This window comes from Suillus subaureus, assembly GCF_016647635.1.
Source record: "Suillus subaureus strain MN1 chromosome Unknown BJ212scaffold_24, whole genome shotgun sequence".
Lineage (NCBI taxonomy): Eukaryota > Fungi > Basidiomycota > Agaricomycetes > Boletales > Suillaceae > Suillus > Suillus subaureus.
The window spans coordinates 542,666-562,117 of NW_024538580.1; the positions used below are offsets into that span (position 1 = coordinate 542,666).

Below are 19,452 nucleotides of genomic sequence, written 5' to 3' on the forward strand. Positions count from 1 at the left end.
CTGCTCTGCACATCCTTGTAGTATAATGACAATCCCTTTTCTCCCCATGATGACTCGAACACGATGTTCTCGCGAGTGCACTGCATCTTCAATCTACAAATCTGGCAGTTCTCGCTGTGTCAGACGTCTCCACGTAGATTCCTTCCACCAGTCTTCCATACTATCAATGCGTTCCCAAAGCGTCTCTTCGTCCACGCCGTAGATGTCATATTTTGCACTATCCAGTAGACGCCCCTCCCGTTTGGCTACTTCTAGCGCAGCCTTATTTTCACCTCTGTGATATCAACGCTGATTTTGAGCAGTGCAATAACAGAATTAAGGAGTTACCCACCGGAGGAGGTCTAGAAGTTCTTGTCGGTCGGGGAAGAATAGTCGTGGTTCAAGGACCGCAAGAACAGCGAGAGCAGCGCGAAAAAGAAAAGAATCCCCTTCTAGTAGGAGAACGTCCCACAGGCGTGCGCATGCTTCGAAGGGCAGGTGGTCCAAGAATAGTGGGATAAGCCAGTCAGGGAGATATGCACCGGGTGATATCTGGTGCTGCTTGAAATTAAAGTATACTAGGGGAAATGAATTAAGCCGAGGGTGAAAGATAATATATGGAGTCTTACTTTTTGGCATGCAGTCAGCTAAGAGGGTGTCGAATATCCTGAAAACAGCATAAATACAGATGCCTTCACTCATGTCCTTAGGCTCACCGATAGTAGGCTTCAACCTAAAACACTAGATTCAGTCAGACTCTGATCCAAGTCAATCTGCGGTACTCACGTCATCCTTAGCAGCAACGCTGCCATATAATGACCTCATGCAATGTCTCTCCAGGAGATTTCTCATTACTATGAAGCCTTGCTGTGGCTTCATGTTGAGTAATATCATCCCGGCGATTTTGGCGGTCCCGTGCACATATCCCAAACCCTCATCTGCACGAGAGACAACCCATGCGCATAACATATCCCTGAGGTCTTGGTAGAGTGGCCCAGTTTCGGGGTGGAAGATGTGCAAGGCGGGAAGGGTGGACAAGATGTCTTGCTCGACAGCCTGTAGTGTTTCGGCAGGAAATGAGCCGGACGAGAGTGCGCGAGTGGCTCGACTGAGACAGCTCCTGTAGTTATCTTGAAATACAATGAAGGCTACCGCACTGAGAAAGATGTGCATATGCCTACCATTACTCAGAGCGAGTGCGTTACCAACAGCTTGCTGCCACATAGAAGCGCGTAGTTTCGTAGGTATACCGTTCCACCAAAGTCTGCGGAGATTGGGATTCTTATGAACGACTCGCCAATCAGGGAGTATCTCCTTCTCCCATTTGTACATGAACTGCTCGACCTTGAGCTCGCGAGCTAAACGTCGTTCTTGTAGTGCTTTCCGCCGTTTTTCCTCTGATATCAAGTTAGCATATAGCCACGATTTATATGACTATAAAATAACCTGCAGCGCGACTTTGTTTCATCATGGCCTGCCAGTCCGCCATATGTTTCTGGTCTTCTTGACGGTTCTTCGGAGGCAGGAAATGAGGGCGTGTCTGGCTCATTACTCTCTGGAAGGCACTCGGTCCCGCTGAGTATGTTTGTCTTCTCTGACTTATGATGGTTGGGGTTGTTAGGGTTTGGGGTAACGGGGAAGATGGGGAGGAAGGTAGTGGTGGAATATCATGACCAGGTGCAGGGAGGTAGGAAGAAGATGCATTCGAGACCGGATTCGCCGCCTCGTCTTCCTGGTGATCCTTGCCATTTCTCTCTGCGCCCGCACTCATCATTACGCGACTTGGCGGTGATCTACTGGCGTCGATGTGAACGGCGGGATATGAAGTATCCCACGGAGGGGAGGTATCCCGTAGAGGGGAGGCATCCCCCTCTTGGGTATCTCCATGGCTAGTCGAGTGTCCGTTTGTGCTCGGTTCTTCTGAGAGTGTGATATCAGAGAAGTCCTGAGGAACCTCTTGCTCGTCAGGTTGCTCTTCCGCAGTCGGCGGTGGTGGCGACGAGGAAGAAGATCTAGACTCTGAGTATGAATTTGAGCTCCCATCGAGACAAAACGTTGACATCGACGTGTCATGGTCGCGCGCGGAGCTATTCTCTGTCTCTCCGTCATCTTCCCGGTCATTATGTCCGGCCCAACTGGGGTTCTCGGCGAGATGTTTCTTGATAGCTGCGGAGCTGAACTCGAGGTTATAATCAGCATCCTCACCGTCCGAGAATGCATCGTCGAGATCGAAGCGGGCCTCGAATCCTTTGCCTACTTGACGCTCTACGACTTCGTGCTCATCATCTGCCATAGTGGTATGGATACGTTCCAAGACTGAGTTACAGATGCCGGCCCGCCTAGTATTGATGATCACATGATCTGATTTACTCGTCCAGCCGAGTCTAATATATTATCACTGGCGGTCACCCCGACAGTCAACCAAGTCTTAGATTTCAGGTCCTCGTTTAAGTGAGTTTTGCTTGCTTTATGTGCTCATCTCTCAGCCAAACTGACGTCTAGGACCATCTTGACATGATTGCAGAAGTATTGCTAGTTCTCGCAGGCCACTCTTCGTCATTGTTCCCAACAGATCACAATTTACATCCTGCTTTCAGACCATTACTACATCCAGGCGAGGAGCAATGTCTTGAAGCCCTTGGACACATAGCTTCTAGATACCGCAATATAAAGAAAGCGTGTGCGACCCTCTCCCGGTCCAAGTCGCGTTATGTTTGCGCGCTCTGCGCGACATTAAACCAGATCCTAAAGGACGAATACGAAAAACTTGTGGTAGATACAGAAGCCAAGGTCTTGAAACGCGATCCTGATCTTGTTGCCAACGGGTCTTTCGTGCCGCTTTCAGCTGTACGAGCGACTTTTGCAGAATGGGACTCTCCGCTCACGGCGCTAGAGACCCTGGTGAATCAGCTACAAGCTCAGAAGCACTGGCAGCCCGGTCCCCTGATTGACATGTTGCTCGCCCGTTCAAAGACTGGTGTCTATCGGATTGCCGATATCATATCACGCCTTTCTGTCGCCGTCCAACGTGTCTGGCGGAGCCAGCTGTCTGCTTTCGTGGTTCATGGGTCCCTTGCTTCCTCTGATCCTTTAGCATCGGAAGATTTCACGCTTTTAGATGGCACTATGCCCTCTTGCGTCTCTCTCCAAACGAAAGAATCCGTCGTTTATGTGGGTCGGGCCATTGCGACCATAAAAGCCAAGAAGTGGCAGAATCAACTGCCGCGTGAACAGGCGCTTGAACACGCCAATCTACTGGAGACCGTCTTGCCCGAGGATCAATACAAATTCGACCTTGTGATCTCGCAGATCAGGACAAATGTCAGCGAATGGCTATGGCTCAACGTTCTGACGCGGAAGGACGTCGAAGATGCCGTTATATCGTTGTACGTGATCTTTCCGAGCCCTCTTTTTTTGCTTTTTTTTTTTTTAATCTGACGGACTGACAATTGACCGATAGGGCAAGTTACTTCCTTCTGCGCAATGGCGAATTCAGCCTAGCGCTCATCCGTGAGATCGAGCGCTTGAAGATATCACGGCTCACGACACGATCAGGAGTGGCGTCAATGATTCGAGAACAAGATTTAAATCTAGCGCTCCTCCGAGCGTCTCTTGGCACAACCGCTCAACATGATCCGTCCCTTTTACATCTCCATTTCGAGCTCCCTTCCGGGCCCCTCAGACCCCTTCTGCCCTCATTGGCAAATTCTAAAGCACTATCTTCATCTGTCGCTAGTAACTCACCCGAAGTCACATCCTTTGATGATCTCCTTTTAGGCGCAAATCTCATACTATCGTACAATGTCACCTGGCCTCTGGATCTGTTTCTGCACCCTTCAGATCTTCAGATATACGCAGCTCTTTTCAACTACCTTTCTTCTTTACGCAAAACTCACACCCAAATTCACACATGCTGGACCTCGCTCTCCAACGCACAACGTGCGCGACGGCGATGGACAGGTCTTGGCGAAGGTGGTACTGCCGAAGACCTCGAAGCGCGTAGAGAACTGTTACGCTGCGGGTGGGGCGTCGTGAGGGATATGGGATGGTTCCTTGACACACTTCTCGGTTATGTCATGGTCGACGTCGTAGACGTCGAGTTCAGAAGACTGAAGGATCTTTTGGGAAACCCAAGTCGCGGACGTGCAGAGAGCGTGGGTAAGCACCCCAGTTCACAGAACATTGCCGGCCAAGCCAATGCAGACCCCTCAACTTACCTTGATTTCACCACGCTGCGAAATATCCATACGACATATCTCGAACGGCTGCTGACGGGGTGCTTGGTGTCTAATCCCGCTCTTACTGCGATTCTTCGGCCGATTTTCGAGGTGTGCGAACGATTTGTTGCGCAGGTCGAGAGATGGGGCGGAGACGTTTTGCCTGCGTTGTTGTTTGAGGGGAGTTTAGCACCTGGCGGGGATGATAAGGTGGGTGCTATGGTACAGGAACGGTTTCAAGTGGTGTCAGAAATCAATGAGGTACTACATTCTGTTCTCAGCTTAGCTATTAATTCTGACTGTTTCATGCAACAGAGCCTTCATAAACTGCTTAATATGTTCTATGAGCAGCTGTCGCTCTCAACTTCTCAGCAGCCCTTCACGGCCACTGGTGATGCCTCAAAGTCTATCTTGATGAACGCTAGCGTGGCAAATGCAACAACATTACATCGCACGTCCATCCGAGGAAAGGGGTCCAAAGGTTTTGAGGGAGAGGGAGAAGTCCGCCGGCATGTTGAGAGGCTATTGCTTCGGCTGGACTTTAACGGGGCATTTTCGAAGCCCAGAGCTAGTGCCAGCGAACAAATCCAATGGGGAGGTGGTATAGATATCCTTTAATATTTGAATAGTTAAAATTATGCACGAATTCGCGAGCGCCAAAATCATGATATCTAGTCTCCGATTTCATCCTCCCCCTTCTGCTGGCAGATTGCTGGCAGTCTCGACAACATCGTTGGTCCTGTCAAGTGATCTGTTATAAATTATCTTAGTGCGCAGCGGGTTGGGTCCAAGTGGACACCAGTCCCACGACGCGTCAGCTTAATATAATTTCGTAATTAATAGCACAAGTGAAAGTACTTTTACTTCAGGTAAGTTTAAGTCGACGGATATGACCGGAGGATCGATAGCAATTCGTCGTCTCTCCCAACAAGTTAGATTGCTTTCTTCATCACGTTCATCAATGGTCTCCAGTGCGGTTTTCGTCGTTCAAATCTGTAATTTTCACTAATATGTTTATAGCATTTGGTACTCGTCTCATCGGCGCGCCCAATACCCTCGGTGAGCGCGATCGTACCACAATTATCGTGCCAGCTGATCAGCTCGCACATCATCAGAACATCGAGTGTTCATCGAGCATAATGGCTCCGTCGTGTCCTCTTTTCACGACGTTCCTCTTTTTGCCGATCAGAGCAATGGCATCCTCAACATGATCGTCGAGGTCCCTCGTTGGACTAACGCGAAGATGGAGATCTCCAAGGAAGAACCCTTCAACCCCATCAAACAGGACATCAAAAAGGGTCGCTTGCGCTTCGTCCGTAACTGCTTCCCCCATCATGGGTACATCTGGAACTACGGTGCTTTCCCTCAGGTGGGCTTTGTTTCGTTTCTCGCTCTTATTCGGTTCGCTGAGCACCATCGATCATCGTAAGACTTGGGAAGACCCGGCTGCTCTCCACCCTGAGACCAAAGCTAAGGGCGACAACGACCCATTGGATGTCTGTGAGATCGGTGAACAGGTCGGTTACGTTGGTCAGGTTAAGCAGGTTAAGGTTCTCGGTATCATGGCTCTGCTCGATGAGGGCGAAACTGACTGGAAAGTCATCGTCGTTGATGTGCACGACCCTCTTGCATCAAAGCTTAACGACATTGAGGATGTGGAGCGCCACCTTCCTGGGTTGATTAGGGCCACCAATGAGTGGTTCAGGTATGTGCTGTATTTTATTGGTCTAAGAAGGCGCTATAGTCTCTGCTAGGATCTACAAGATTCCCGACGGCAAGGGCGAGAACGCCTTTGCTTTCTCTGGTGAGGCCAAGAACAAGAAATATGCTACAGAGATCATCCACGAATGTAACGAGGCATGGCGCCGTCTCATCACCGGTGATAGCCCCGCTAAGACCCCTACCTACGAGATCTCTGTGTCCGTCGACTTTCCTTGTTTTGTCCTAGTTGCTGAAAACTAAAAATTCTGCAGTCGCAACCTCTCCAACTCGAGCTCGCCAGGTTTCATTACCCGTAGCGACCTCACATACACTAACCTTCCTGCTGACTCCAGGCAACCTCCTGCACCTATCGATCCTTCCAGTAAGCACTTGTTCCTTCCATTCGTCCTGCATAGTATAACTTTGTCCCAGTCTCAAAGTGGTTCTACATTTCATCCGTCCAGGTCTAGAGGAAGGACAGAGAAGTAAATGTATAATTGATGTACTTGGACTCGTGACGACTATATATCCTTGAATTCTTTACCAAGATTAGGTGGCTAGTGACGAGACTAGCCACGTACGCGATTGAAACGTGTGATGCTGTGTTATTAGTCTAAAGCTACAATGGCTACTGGCATGAGATATACTAAAATCAGACGGCCCTCGTATCTCAAAGCCTAATGTCGGGTCTTTTCTACCACGCCATCTGACTGTGTGGGGTATCGGCAGAAACGATCAGAAATGGATGTTACTGTCCACGTCCCTGCAACAACACACAAGTCAGCTGTGTTTGGGTCGTGTAATTAAGTAGAAACAGACCTTCAAGTGCGGAGAATATAGAGTATTCGTGCGTAGTTACGCCCGATACGGTATGCGTCTCCAGGACTTTTCCTGCCTTGCCTCCTTTCTTGGGAATTGGCTCAGCTCGTTGGTAAGTGAACGTGAATGGTGGTTCTCCGATCAGCGTGAAGACTATCTCTGCTTGGTCACCTACACATATGTCAGCACAGCACAATCATCATGTATCAAAATCGCAATTACCTTCGTGAATGTCCTGGAATATCCGTTTCCCGTGGCCGACCTGGGCAGCCGGGAGAGGATGAATGTTAAACTGCAAGTCAGTGACTGTAGCCTTGCATAGCTTCTGCTGCTGCGACACGGATGTAACCGTGAATTCCCCCGCTTGTTGATGCATGAGGGAAAATGGGGACTTCTTGGCTTCTTGGGTGTAAGACTTGCCATTGATGCGGTACCTATAGCGTCGTTCCTGTCAGTAAATTAAAATGTGACAAGTCACCGAACGCACCCGATGGACCAAGGCGGCGTGCCTTCGAGCTGGAACTGAGCCACATCACCGACACAGAAATCTACTCTCTTGTCGACGGGGGTGATCGCAGCAGATTCTGCAACGTCAACCCATATAGAGCGATGCAAGGGATGGAGTTCTTTCTGTTCGCAGTGCGATGAGTCCTGGACGGACTCCACTGTGATTTGGTGCGGGCCAATGGACGTGAAGTGATAAGAGGGAAGATCAAGTATCCAGGTCTTATCGTGTACCTCGATTGTTTCCTTGTGCACATGGCTCGCGGCAAGGTTCCTGATGGACAGCGCGAGCTGGAAAGGCGGGGTCCCGTCTAACTGAATGATACCACCATCATTTGAGATTGCCTCACGAGAGGTAAGTGCATCATTCAGGCAGAAAAGAATTCTGTTGTCGTTCTTGAACTTCGCTGACGGCCTTACCATAACCTCTTGCTCGAAAAGAAGGCGGTCTGAACGAGGGATGACAGCGTTCTTGTGCTTCGCAAGAGGGTATGCGCTGTCCCCGATTTGCTTAACTTCATAATACTTGCGCCCGACGATGGACGTGTGCAGCTGGAAACGCGTGTGAGGCTGGATGCTGCTGAATGTTGGTTGGTCGAGGACTATGGTACCCCCTGCTTCGTCGTTGCGTGCAATGTTGTACATAATCTGAAAGGGAGGTCGACCTTGGAAACGTTAGCCAATGCAATGAACTTCATTTGAGAGGACACACCCGTGAGTTCGAGGTCGACGTGGGCATCCTGGCCTTTGCAAATCGGAGGAAGGATATGTGACCTGTTATATGGCTCGAAGGTACAAACAGTTGCAGGATCCAGTCGAGCAGATGGTCGTGGCACCCAGTTAACGGTATAAGTGTTCTCACTTTCAATCACAGATCCAGGACATTGAGAATCCGCAACCTAGAATAAACATGTTATGTGAACAGGATATCCCATGGCTATGCGATGGACTGCTACCTCAAGAATTTCGTAGACACCCATTTGCGTGACATGGATATAATCATTAGGTGACTTCAGCACAGCAGTGAACAGCCGATCTGGGTTGCCCATGTGACGGTACTTGACTTTCCATGGCTAAGGTAGGCGAACCTGAGTCCTGCTTGGGAGAGTTCAATAAGCTGACTTACTCCGTCGCCTGTCAGCCGAAGCGGCAGGTCAGCACCATCATCTTCTAAGATAGTGACCTCCCGTTGGCCATGCTTGCCGTAGAACTTGACGGTCGGCTGAACACGAAGTCAAAACTTGACCCATATATCACAGTCATAATAACCTACCTTCACTCTCCTGACATTCACAGAGACGCCAGGAACTGATATCGATCGTCTGCATCCGTAGCTATCCACGACGCTCACTGAGTGAACGGATTAGCTTCGCTTCATCGAACAACAGCCTTCGAGCCTACCTAATTCAACGTCAAATGTTCCACCCTCCTTGTCAATAACATTGGGTATGGGTACCAATACCCTCGTAGGCGACATTTTGATGTCGGTTATTTCCAATGAATCCGTACTGCGTGGACCCACGACCTGCAACTCCAAGTTCCAAGGAGGCGTGCCCTATGGATACGCATTAGCACCAGCCCATTAAACCCAATAAGACTGCTCACCCTCAAATCGACCTCGATGCCCACTGTCACACCCTCACAACTGCTGACGACTCTCCTTCCGCGACCGCCTACAAAGTCTGCTGCAGCTAGAGGGTGTACGATTTGATCAATGCTCGGGCCATCAAGCGCAACTTTTTTGTAGTAGGCGTCACTGAGCTGTACAAAGGTGTAATAGTAGTGACCGCTGTCCTCCGGCTGCAGTGTAAGCTCGCCACGGGACGACGTGAATGTCTTAAAAAGATCACGTGGGGGCTCTGCATCACGCTGCGTGCGGTAGTAGACCTGAAATGGAGGTGTGCCGTGCATGACAAGGGATGCGGAAACACCTGTGTCGCCAGAACTGAGTAGACTTTAGAAAGGAAGGCTTGCCAGAACGAGAGCACATACCATTCATGAATCCTCTTCCACTCGATTTCTGCGGTGGGCATCGCCTTCTCAACGACCTTGCAGGTTTCAGGAGCAAGCACATCGCCATCACAATACTGTTATATGGTCAGGCTCGTCATGAAAAGTAACTGTGCATTACCTACCTTGCCTCTAATACCGGTGACAATATACTCTCCTGGGACACCTGCATTTAGCACGACGTCATTCTTGTTTTCCTGGGTGTGTAGTTTCTTGTCCCATGGCTTCATGCGCTTGCCATCCCCACTGGCAGGCTCGAACCTCATATCAATGTCCCATAGCCCATCCACGGGGTCTGCGTTGGATACTGTTAGTGCTACCGGAGCCTCTGAGCCAATCAGGAGTGAAGTCGGATTTCCTGGACCACATGCTTTGAAGGACACACTCGGACGGCGCAGAACAGAAAGGGACCGTGTTATTTTCCCATCACGATACCCTTCGTTGAGGTGCACAACGTTTCCCATGCCATCGATAACACTCTCCAGGTTATACGTGTGCTTGCCGAGAACATCCAATGACAAAGACAAGGGAACTTTGAGTTTCTGAGGTATACGAGCGCGAGCGACCTCTTGTGCGGTATGCGAGTGGCTGCTGTCTTCAATGCCTTCAACAAGGAAATATTCTTTCCTCCCGTTAACATCCTTCGACCACTGTAGGCTCAGCGGAGGAACACCTCGTATGTCGATGGTAAGGTCCACATCAGATGTTTCACCAGCACAGCGAACATCTTGCACAGCATCATCAGTGTACTGGGCAGTCGGGCAGGGTACAACGGTCACTTCGACTGGGTGAACAAGACGTGCCGCAACATTTGAACTGTCAAGCACCCGGTCAAGTCTTATGGTCCCTGGCTTGGAAAAGCGAAGATGTAACAAGCTTTGTGTCTTTTGGAGGCGGGCGCCAGCATCGGTTTCTTCGTCATCCTCGTCATCGTACTCATCATACCCGCTCGCATCCTTGCTTCGCACAACCTGCAGCCCCTCTACTCTAGCTTGCTCGATTGCTTTTAACTCCTTCGTTCCCAATTCAAGGTATTCCACGCGCCCCGAGCCAAGTGGGATAAAAGAATAGCGCACATTGGTCGGTATCGTGTTGTTCACAAGGATTGGAACAAGCACGTGCGCAGGCGAGACAGGTGGGAGGCAGAAAATATGGGAGTGTGGATTGAAATGAGCAGTGCTGATAGGAGACATGCGGACTGTGTGTTGGCCAAGCAGACGGGCATCTTTGGAATTTGTGTTGAACGAAAAGAGACCGAATGTCAGTGGAGCGAAGATATCAGATAGACGGAACGGTTCTGGAGTAGATGGAAGGTCTGGGCGATCTTGTATAGTATCATGAGCTCAGTCAAAGATATGAATTTATGGCAAACTTACTTGGAATTCCCGAGGGTACGCTACTTATTTCGGAGGATCCCATTAACCCAAGATTTAAGCTAATTCCTCCGAACAACATGCCATCGAGAAACCAAATGGATAGAATTTGGAGCAAGACGACAGCCCTGCTGTACTTTAAACGTGGTATTCGGAGCTGAGAGAGCGTCGCAATGTATGTAAAATCAACTATGAGCCATTTTCTGCCATAGTATGTCGTTGCATCGGACGCGAAGATGTTTTGGAGGACGTCGAACACCTTGATGGCCTGCCAAGAATAGAAATGTGTCAGACCCGTGATGTTTTGGTAGCATATACAAGGCACGGAATATGAAAGAAGACCTCGCCAGGAAGAACTTGAAAACTGTTTAAAGCCACTTACCTGCAGCAGCAAGCCCAAACTCAAATAATATAAACGCTGAGAGGGTACGTCGAGGAGCCGCTCTGGTATGAGTGGCCGTTCGCCTGGAGGCGGTGTTGGTTCACCAGGCATATAAACACGCTAGCTTATTATATTACGGTCAGATAAACCAGCCCCAACACTAAATCCTAAGAAACTGCAGTCACGGACCTGAAAGTCTGGAGGAAGGACGAATGCACGTGACCGCCATCGATTGTTCGGTCAGAAAAGGCAACTGGATTTGACGGGTGTGTTCCGGCTCCGAAGCGCCTTGAACTCTCTCTCACCTTCTTTGTACAGCTGATCTGTTTTGCAGGTATCACACAAAGCACTCGAATAACAGACAGACAGACGCCGTACTACGTGGCCAGTTTTTCTTAGGTTGCGATCATTCATTGCGATCCCAGTGGTCTGCCAGACTTTACAATCACATTGTAAGTACCAATATGGCACATTAAAAGCTCCAACGTATCGAAAGATGCCTAACTCGGTTGTCCGTGCCTTCAGCAGGTTTATTAAGCGATAACAAGGGAGTCCTGTCTTGTCTTGTCCATACCACGATGGCCATGAACAACTTAAAGCACTCACTGCCACCGCTCCCTCCCATCGAAGGAGAGCTCATGCTCGACGTATATACGCATCAGTCTTTGCTGAGTAAAGACATCGACGAGAATACCGTGCATGGAAATACCGAGCGATTGGCTGAGCTTGGTAGCTCGGTGCTCAGTATGCTCGTCGTGTACACATTGTACTCAGAGAAACCGATGCTTCCCGCCCATGATCTTAAAGTTCGTAATTGTCAAGAAATATCATTTTTGTGTATTGCTGAGATGGCACCATAGATGCGCCAAGCTGACATGCTGAGCGACAAGAACATTGGAGACTGGCTTTCTCTTTACGGATTAAAGGCTAAAATTCGTTGTACAGACAAAAGTGTACTTGACAGGCCTGAAGAAGCTCGTTTCTTCTTCAATTCTTACGTCGGCGCCGTGTACACCCAGAAGGGATTGCAAGAAGTCACGAACTGGGTCGGACGCCTTGTCAACCCTTCCTCGGAGCCTCCAACAGTACCAGGAGATACAACCAACAACCAGCCCGCTGCAACGCCGCCTCCACCACCTCCAACGTATTATTCTCAGCCCCCACCCCCGCCTCCGCCAAGCACTGCGCCTCCTCCAATGCCGTCGATGCCGCCACCCGTGCCCTCTCAGGGTGTACTTGCAATATTCAATCAGACGTGTATGCAAAGGGGACTCACTGTAGAGTGGAAACCGGAGATGACGGGGCCACCGCACAATCCGAGGTGGGAAGTGAAATGTATTGGTAAGCTCCTAGCCTTCTTTTGTGTGCTCGGTTATCTGAGCAACTTGGAAGTGAGCGGACAGCATCGTGGAATCGGGGTAGGTAGAAACCAGAAGCAGGCAAAGGAGCAAGCAGCGACAGAGGCATATCAGTACATGCAGGCTACAGGCTGGGGCCGTAAGTAGCCAGAAATTGCCAATGCGCCCAATTTCTGACCTTTGTTCTAGTCCTCTAGCAATAGCAGACAACATTCGGGCTTATATCAACGGAATGTATCAGTATATTATCTGAGTCTTCTGTATTCGTATGATTTTCTACCCAACTGCCTCTTATTTCAAAGTCTCCTTCCCTCGACCTGGTTTCCGCTGGTTGGGCAGTTATCGTTGTATCGGTTCGGATACTAGAGTCGCTACCACAAGTGTCGGATAGACTCGTTCTATTTGAATGACATTCCGATGTTCACACCAGGTGACCGACAGATTATCTTCCATCCAACATGGCCTTGCTTCGTAAGGTAATTCTTTGATACACGCGTGAGATAAGTCCCTCTTTGGAAGCTCCTATTACGCCCTCCGCCTTTGTGCTTCCACTGATCTTCGCTATACCATGATCGATAAATACCTTGAGTTCTGCCACTGATCTTGAGCTCGCCGAAACATCCCTTGCCCTAAGCTGTCACTGAACCACTAGACTACTTTGCAATATGGTTCCTCCACTTCCTCCGCTGCACGAAGATCTGATGCTCGATGTTTTCACACATCGCGCTTTGACTCAAGGTGTCATTAATGACCACACGCCACATGGAAATAGCGATAGACTCGCACAACTTGGAAAATCGGTGTTGAACACCATCGTGACGTTTATATTATTCGCAGAAAGACCTATGTTGTCTGCCGAAGAGCTGAAGGTATGCTCGTGATACCGTGATCGCTCGTACTTAATCGCTATAATGTGGCTAGACCAAACAGGAGCAAATCCTAAGCAACGAAAGCATGGTTGCTTGGCTTGACGCGTATAATACCGAACTGAAGAGACGTGTGAGAGGAGGGAGGGGCGCTCTCGACAACCCCGAGGTATGGAATATTACCATGTATATGAAATGCACGCCGTATGACTGCCTTTCTTCAGGAAGCTCGCTTCCTTTTCAACAGTTACGTTGGAGCTGTTTGTCTCCAAGATGGCTTACAGGCGGCAACTAACTGGGTCAGTAAACTTGTGAAGCCTGAGAGCCAACCACCGGCTTTGGTGGATGACTCGCAAAACAACACTTTGTCGATGGTACCACCTTTATCACCTGCCAGTGCGGCGGCGTCACTCCCGGCCACCCCTCAGACGGCGGGTACGTCGCAAACCGCCCCGCCTCCATATTATCCGACCCCCCCGCAAGCATCAACCATACCTTCAGGAGTTCCCCAGGGCACACTTGCCCTGTTCAACCAAACTTGTCACCAACGGGGAATTCCTGTCGAGTGGATCGCTTCCGCAAATGGTCCGCAGCATGATCCCAGGTGGGAAGTGAAATGTAAAAGTAAGATAACTTGGTTCCAGTCTCGAACGACTTGTTGATTTATGTAGTAAACGATGCCGAGCGGGGTTTTGGTCTCGGTAGAAACCAGAAAATAGCAAAGGAATTAGCGGCATATGAAGCGTATCTGTATATGCAAAGTATTGGTTGGACCTGTGAGTTCCAGACACTATCGTCTCTGTGCTTTCCTTACTGTCAACACAAGTGCCACAGCCAGAACCGACTGCGTAAACCTCAGGCTCGTTCTTGTTCATGCATCTATTGGTGCTTTCGTGTTCTCAATTGTATTATCTCCATTGTGTCCTACTCGCACAATACAGGATTTGTTTCACCCCCAGAATTAATATCCAATACAGTTTAAATTTCAGTCACGGTTGCTCCAACGACCCCCAAAGAAAAGAACCGATGCCCCTGCCGGTGTTGGGGGAGTGTCTCACGAGAAGATCTATACAGAATGTGGCCGTTGCATGTTACACCCATTGAAGTAATTGAATGATGATACAAAGAGCAAGGGAATAACCACATGTCTTCGAGCCTCTTGTCACTTAGGAGTTCCAGCACACTAGGATGCGGAGCTGGACCGAGCCAGCTAACCATTAGGCAACGACGGATGAACGCATCTAAAGATGGTACGTCGTCTGCGTTCAGAAAACCAAACCCGTGGAGAAAGTGTTCAAGGCTGCGGCATGGCTTCCAATCGGTGATTGGCAGAACATGGGGACCTAGTTGATAGTAGTATCGAACTACGTCCCAAGCGTCTTCAGCACGGGAGTGGCCGAAAACGTGATAATGTAGTTAGTGACGAGCTCAAAACATAGTATTAGTGCAACGATATCATCAAAATTGTTATGCAAAACTTGCAGTTGCCAGATCTGAGTCAACATGGGTAACGTACGTAACCTCTGGCATGTGAACAGTAGGGACTCGGCAGAAATTGTATTCTGATTAGGTGGGCGTTATGTTAAAATGAACTTGAACATAAGTATAGTCCGGTCAATCAAAGCCCCATTCCATCTTGCTGTTCCGTAGTCCATGAGCCGAACGCTGAGAGGGAAAAGGCTGCGACTTGGTAACTCTTTGAGAACTTCGTGGGTGCTCGGAAAGAAGTTAGTTCCAGTCAAATTTTAGTTGTCTTGACTAGGAGGCTCAGTATTTTGTAGAAAACGCCGAGGATCAACGAGAAACTTGTTCCCCTTAATTAGAGGTAGATGGTGGACAAAGGGACAGTGATGTTCCTACTATTTCGTCGTCTGCATCTATTCGCTGCATGATCATACCTGACCTTCAGTGGAAAATTTTCCAATTGATCCATGACGCCTTTACGGAGCGCTGGAGGAATAGAACACTCCTGGCGCTTGCTTCGACGTGCAAGTCATTCACTGGACTTGCACTGGACCTTCTATGGCAGGACCTATCTGGGCTTGCACCACTTATCAGTATTGCTCGATCTTTCCCCAATTAATAGGGTGCCTCTAGGAGGAATGTGGGCGAAGTCGCTCACACTGTTACACATGTTCCTTGCTGTATCACTATAACCCTGAATCGGCCATGAAGGATATTTTGATTCCAACACCAGCATGCTCTCGGCCAGACACATTGCATCCTCATGGGTTGCTTGTTATTGTCGGAATTGGGAAGTGGAAGCGTGACAGTTATATCCAGAAGGTGCTAGCTAGCAAGGCAAAGCAGTGACTGATATGTACGCACCTGGGCAAGTCTACTATCAATCTTAAACTGAACAGGGGCGATATGGCTCATAGTTTATCGGCAGCGCATTAGCCTGGTGAATGGCCTGATACATGGTGAACGTCAAATGAGAACAGTACTTATTGATGTCCGAGTCTGTGATAGATGAGCATGAGCGTGATTAGAGCCAGCTGGTAAAATTATTGCATACATAATAGTATCCAACACCATCAGCTGAACGTGTAGTTGTGAATATACGTACACAGCACCTTTGTCTTGGATTCTGGTTGGCTACGACACTATAGTGAGGCTACTCTCGAAGAGGCCTTGTATCCTGACAACCTTTTGCTTCTATAAGAAAATAGATCATCGTCAGCAATGGTGCGTGTAATGAGGATGAATGCTGGAGGACAAACCTTCGAGCCTCAAAGGTAGGCATATTTACTGAGTCTAGGATGGTTTTCAAAAGCATCATTGGACTTGCAATTATTATACAGTTTTAGTTTTGCTCTTACTGCCTGTTTCCTCAACATTAGCGTTGATAAGGAAAGGACGACAGTCCCTAAGCTTCTATTTGGTCTGCCCAAAGTTAGAGCGTTATTTACACAAAAACAGGACGTGTGGATCTTGTCAAGATATTCAGCAGAGGTTCCTTCATTGCAGTACCACTTGCCAATATAAGAATACAAACTGGACGGCCCATATCTGCTCATGCTTCGTTGTAGTTGATTCAGCTGCTCAACATGCTTAGAACGCACAAGTGGTTCCAACTGCTCTGCGGAGAGCCTTAGTACGACGTTCTTCTTCACGAAATGCATGAACTCTTCTTGCCTTGCATTGGGTGGAATATGAGAATACGTGATGATCTGTTCGATGGAGAGAACCTGCCCCGAACCGTCTGTATGACTCCGAGGTCTCAAGTAGTCGAAGTTCCGTGGTATCTTCACGTGCTCCTGCGAGCTTCCCATCGCCACACTCTCGTTCCTGAGAAATATATGTATCTCACTCGTCTTGGTGTTCAGCATAGTCGTTCCTGTCCACATTGACGCGCCGCAGCATTGGTGGGCCATCGAAGGTTGCGGTTGCGTAGTCGCGGTGAAATGCGTGCGCGTACTATAGCCACTGGAGATGATTGATCATTAGAAGCCATTCCTTGTTATTGCAGTGACAATCTGGCAGATGAGGGGTGCACAAGTCAACAATATTAATAAACTCTTTGGGCCATCTCAAGGCCGGGTGTGACTCGGAACTCAGCGGAGTCGCCGAGTCTTAAATGCCAGGCAGCAGTAAATCAATGAAGACGCCAGTCACGTGATTGTCACAAACACGACCACACGCGTATAATTGACGGACCGATGATCGTTGACTGAACATTCGCCTTCCTTCTTTCACCACCATCATCGTCGACACTACGAGTGTTATCCGCCTTCTCTGTAAATTGTCGAAACACATATAACTCACTGCATACAGCATGTCTGGACGTGGAAAGGGTGGCAAGGTGTGTTATATTGGTTGGCGTCGCCTCATCGTTGCTCCGACTCACAGTGCAATAGGGCCTCGGGAAGGGTGGTGCTAAACGTCACCGCAAGATTCTTCGTGACAACATCCAGGGTATCACTAAGCCAGTGCGTCTATAAAGCTCGGCACTCGACCGTCTGCTCATAATGTTTCTAGGCTATTCGCCGTCTTGCCCGTCGTGGTGGTGTGAAGCGTATCTCAGGTCTCATCTACGAGGAAACCCGTGGTGTCCTCAAGATTTTCTTGGAGAATGTTATCCGCGACTCTGTCACTTACACCGAACACGCTAAGCGGTAAGCCCCACAACTCACTTCAGTACTCACTCATTCATCCATACTGTAGTAAAACGGTCACTGCTCTTGATGTCGTTTATGCCCTGAAGCGGTCGGGGCGCACTCTATACGGTTTCGGTGCATGATTTATTCCTTTGTATGTGTAGTATGTACCAGTAGTGCCTTAAATATCTCACTCACTCACCCTCCAAATCGGACGGGCCGTTTATCATCTTGGCGTCCTTTCAGATATCCATGATGGTGTGTGTTGTGTTCAGGCGAGTTCGGGGTGGGTCTCCGTTTCTGAGTGTGGTCATCTCCGGCAGCTCGGCCGTTGCGTGCTCGGCAATAGTGACTGGTGGGGCAGACATGAGTTCATGCAAACTTGATATGACGTAACTGTGTTCTCCAGCTGATGAGGCCCTCCGTCTCCGAGTGTATTGCATCAGTCTGGTACCTTCGAGTATTCTGCCACCCTTCGATGGTCCCAAGGGAGAGCTGCCAACCAGGGCATCGCTTGCCAATGTAAGAACTGCTACCGGGTTTGCATGGGCATCCGACCTAGACGGCCCATGCCTGCGCATACGCCTGCGACTTGCCATTCGTTGTACTTGGTTCAGCTGTTCGACGTTCTTGGGACGCTCAGGCGGCTCCAGCTTCTCCGCGGAGAGCTTCGGCACGACGCTCTTCTTCACGAGATGCACGAATCCGACCTTCTTACCCTGCATTGGGTGCAGCAAGAATGGAGAACATGAAAACGTCAGTGGCGTGATGATTTTCTCGCCGGGGAGGACCCTCCGCGACCCGTCCGTGTAACGGTCGTCCACGAGGTAATCGAATTTCCATTGCATCTTCACATGTTCCTGCGAGCCTCCCAGCGCCATGCTCTCGCTCCCGAGAACGGTATACACACCGTTCGTCTTGATGTTCAGCGCCGCGTGCCGGGAGAGATAGTCACGCGACTCGTCCCCACCAACACTGACGCGCCGTAGTATCGGCGGACCATCGAGAGTCGCATAGTGGAATGCGAAGCTCTCGCGCTTGACTGGCATAAACTCCGCAACGCCTCCGCTCACGTCGGAGGAGACGCCACGCCCGCCATATGGGAGCAGTGAACGGGAGCGTGGGGAATACCCCATGAGTCGCATCATGGATCGGATCGCGCGGAAGCCTTCCTGGTCAATCCAGAGTTCAACTTCGGTCCCTCCGAGCCAAGCCAGATCGCGTGGAAGATAGGGATGCTTAGAGACGCCTGAGGTAGTACTTGCAGAAGGACACGAATGTATAGAACTTGCCGAAGGAGAGTCAGTGAGCTGCCAGCGGGTTGTGCGTACAGGTGCGATGACTGGGGACTGGGGTTCACGGGCATGTGGATGCAGCCGAGAAGTCCTTGGGATTGAGCGAGGGGTCTTCAAGTGATGAATGGCTCCCGAGCGTTCCAGTGGTCTGCGATGTCTCCTGGAGTATGTAAAAGATATGGGAGAAATTACATCTACACTGGGCGATGGCGACGGAGGAGCAAAGGAAGGTGTCGGCAGTGTCGAGAATGTCGCTGAGGTGCCAAGGTGTATAGTTTGCTCGTTCTCTTTGTCCTCTACAGGAATAGCCATAGCTAAATTGGATGTCATTCTGGAGTTGAAAACCCAGGCTTGTCGGTTTGCGCCTCCGAGAGCAATCCTAGCGCTGGGGGTTTCTGACAGCGACGAGCCGGCCGAGTCCGATACAGCCAAGCTACGAACATGTGTCAACTGGAACAGAGACTTGGACGGGGGGCTTGGGGAAGGTGAGGGGGTAGAAACGAGCGACTGGGACGACTGAGACGACTTGGGAGTGAAAAAGACTTCGTCAAGCAGTGATTCGCCGACACTGCGGGGGCTTGCAAGATTAGAGGACAGTGCTGCCAGTGAGGAGGCTGTCATCTGGGACCTAGGCAACTTTGAGACTCTTCCCTGTGCAGCTGTTGTGTCTATTTCAAGTGTACTCAATTTCGGTGGGGTGCATACGTCGGTGTCATATCCAAATACGAGGGGCGAGTTTAAGGGCGTAGAAAATTTGTCAACTACGAAGTCGACGACGAGCGGTATTTCACCAGACGTGCTTGGTGATAGTAGGTCACTTGATTTGAGAATAGGTGACGGAGGGTAAA

At 49.6% G+C, this 19,452-nt stretch overlaps 8 protein-coding genes across 8 annotated transcripts; 5 read left to right on the forward strand and 3 right to left on the reverse strand.

Moving 5' to 3' along the window:
* Nucleotides 1–93: 93 nt before the first annotated feature.
* On the reverse strand, nucleotides 94–2,272 carry BJ212DRAFT_1301222 (rab-GTPase-TBC domain-containing protein; the record flags this gene model as incomplete). Its single annotated transcript, XM_041333099.1, has 6 exons — nucleotides 94–274; nucleotides 332–557; nucleotides 609–646; nucleotides 696–712; nucleotides 766–1,376; nucleotides 1,426–2,272. 6 exons carry the CDS (start codon nucleotides 2,270–2,272, stop codon nucleotides 94–96), a joined length of 1,920 nt encoding a protein of 639 aa, XP_041191203.1.
* Nucleotides 2,273–2,299: 27 nt separating this feature from the next.
* Nucleotides 2,300–4,877, forward strand: BJ212DRAFT_1578479 (Spc98 family-domain-containing protein). Its single transcript, XM_041342218.1, has 3 exons — nucleotides 2,300–3,365; nucleotides 3,440–4,457; nucleotides 4,512–4,877. Exons 1-3 carry the CDS (start codon nucleotides 2,494–2,496, stop codon nucleotides 4,812–4,814), a joined length of 2,193 nt encoding a protein of 730 aa, XP_041191204.1. The 5' UTR covers nucleotides 2,300–2,493; the 3' UTR covers nucleotides 4,815–4,877.
* Nucleotides 4,878–6,367, forward strand: BJ212DRAFT_1464390 (pyrophosphatase-domain-containing protein; the record flags this gene model as incomplete). The annotated part of the gene is made up of 8 exons (XM_041338957.1): nucleotides 4,878–5,065; nucleotides 5,129–5,167; nucleotides 5,217–5,255; nucleotides 5,312–5,565; nucleotides 5,627–5,901; nucleotides 5,951–6,115; nucleotides 6,170–6,279; nucleotides 6,330–6,367. The coding sequence occupies exons 2-8, from the start codon at nucleotides 5,158–5,160 to the stop codon at nucleotides 6,365–6,367; spliced, it is 891 nt and encodes a 296-aa protein (XP_041191205.1). The 5' UTR covers nucleotides 4,878–5,065; nucleotides 5,129–5,157.
* Nucleotides 6,368–6,574: 207 nt separating this feature from the next.
* Nucleotides 6,575–11,096, reverse strand: BJ212DRAFT_1482786 (uncharacterized protein; the record flags this gene model as incomplete). The annotated part of the gene is made up of 14 exons (XM_041340487.1): nucleotides 6,575–6,660; nucleotides 6,717–6,887; nucleotides 6,939–7,150; nucleotides 7,204–7,885; nucleotides 7,933–8,119; nucleotides 8,177–8,293; nucleotides 8,347–8,442; nucleotides 8,494–8,570; nucleotides 8,622–8,775; nucleotides 8,826–9,165; nucleotides 9,213–9,307; nucleotides 9,356–10,554; nucleotides 10,607–10,871; nucleotides 10,986–11,096. 14 exons carry the CDS (start codon nucleotides 11,094–11,096, stop codon nucleotides 6,575–6,577), a joined length of 3,792 nt encoding a protein of 1,263 aa, XP_041191206.1.
* A 177-nt stretch (nucleotides 11,097–11,273) lies between these two features.
* Nucleotides 11,274–12,794, forward strand: BJ212DRAFT_1367897 (uncharacterized protein). The gene is made up of 5 exons (XM_041336165.1): nucleotides 11,274–11,437; nucleotides 11,511–11,791; nucleotides 11,846–12,326; nucleotides 12,378–12,482; nucleotides 12,533–12,794. Exons 2-5 carry the CDS (start codon nucleotides 11,564–11,566, stop codon nucleotides 12,538–12,540), a joined length of 822 nt encoding a protein of 273 aa, XP_041191207.1. The 5' UTR covers nucleotides 11,274–11,437; nucleotides 11,511–11,563; the 3' UTR covers nucleotides 12,541–12,794.
* Nucleotides 12,795–12,828: 34 nt separating this feature from the next.
* BJ212DRAFT_426477 (uncharacterized protein) lies at nucleotides 12,829–14,124 on the forward strand. The gene is made up of 5 exons (XM_041343170.1): nucleotides 12,829–13,212; nucleotides 13,265–13,378; nucleotides 13,434–13,833; nucleotides 13,881–13,985; nucleotides 14,036–14,124. The coding sequence occupies exons 1-5, from the start codon at nucleotides 13,009–13,011 to the stop codon at nucleotides 14,059–14,061; spliced, it is 849 nt and encodes a 282-aa protein (XP_041191208.1). The 5' UTR covers nucleotides 12,829–13,008; the 3' UTR covers nucleotides 14,062–14,124.
* Nucleotides 14,125–16,987: 2,863 nt separating this feature from the next.
* On the forward strand, nucleotides 16,988–17,452 carry BJ212DRAFT_1275487 (histone-fold-containing protein; the record flags this gene model as incomplete). The annotated part of the gene is made up of 4 exons (XM_041331222.1): nucleotides 16,988–17,014; nucleotides 17,070–17,141; nucleotides 17,191–17,327; nucleotides 17,377–17,452. The coding sequence occupies 4 exons, from the start codon at nucleotides 16,988–16,990 to the stop codon at nucleotides 17,450–17,452; spliced, it is 312 nt and encodes a 103-aa protein (XP_041191209.1).
* A 798-nt stretch (nucleotides 17,453–18,250) lies between these two features.
* Nucleotides 18,251–18,553, reverse strand: BJ212DRAFT_1242903 (uncharacterized protein; the record flags this gene model as incomplete). The annotated part of the gene is made up of 1 exon (XM_041329614.1): nucleotides 18,251–18,553. A coding segment is annotated over one exon (303 nt), but the record flags the coding sequence as incomplete, so codon positions are not given.
* Nucleotides 18,554–19,452: the final 899 nt, after the last annotated feature.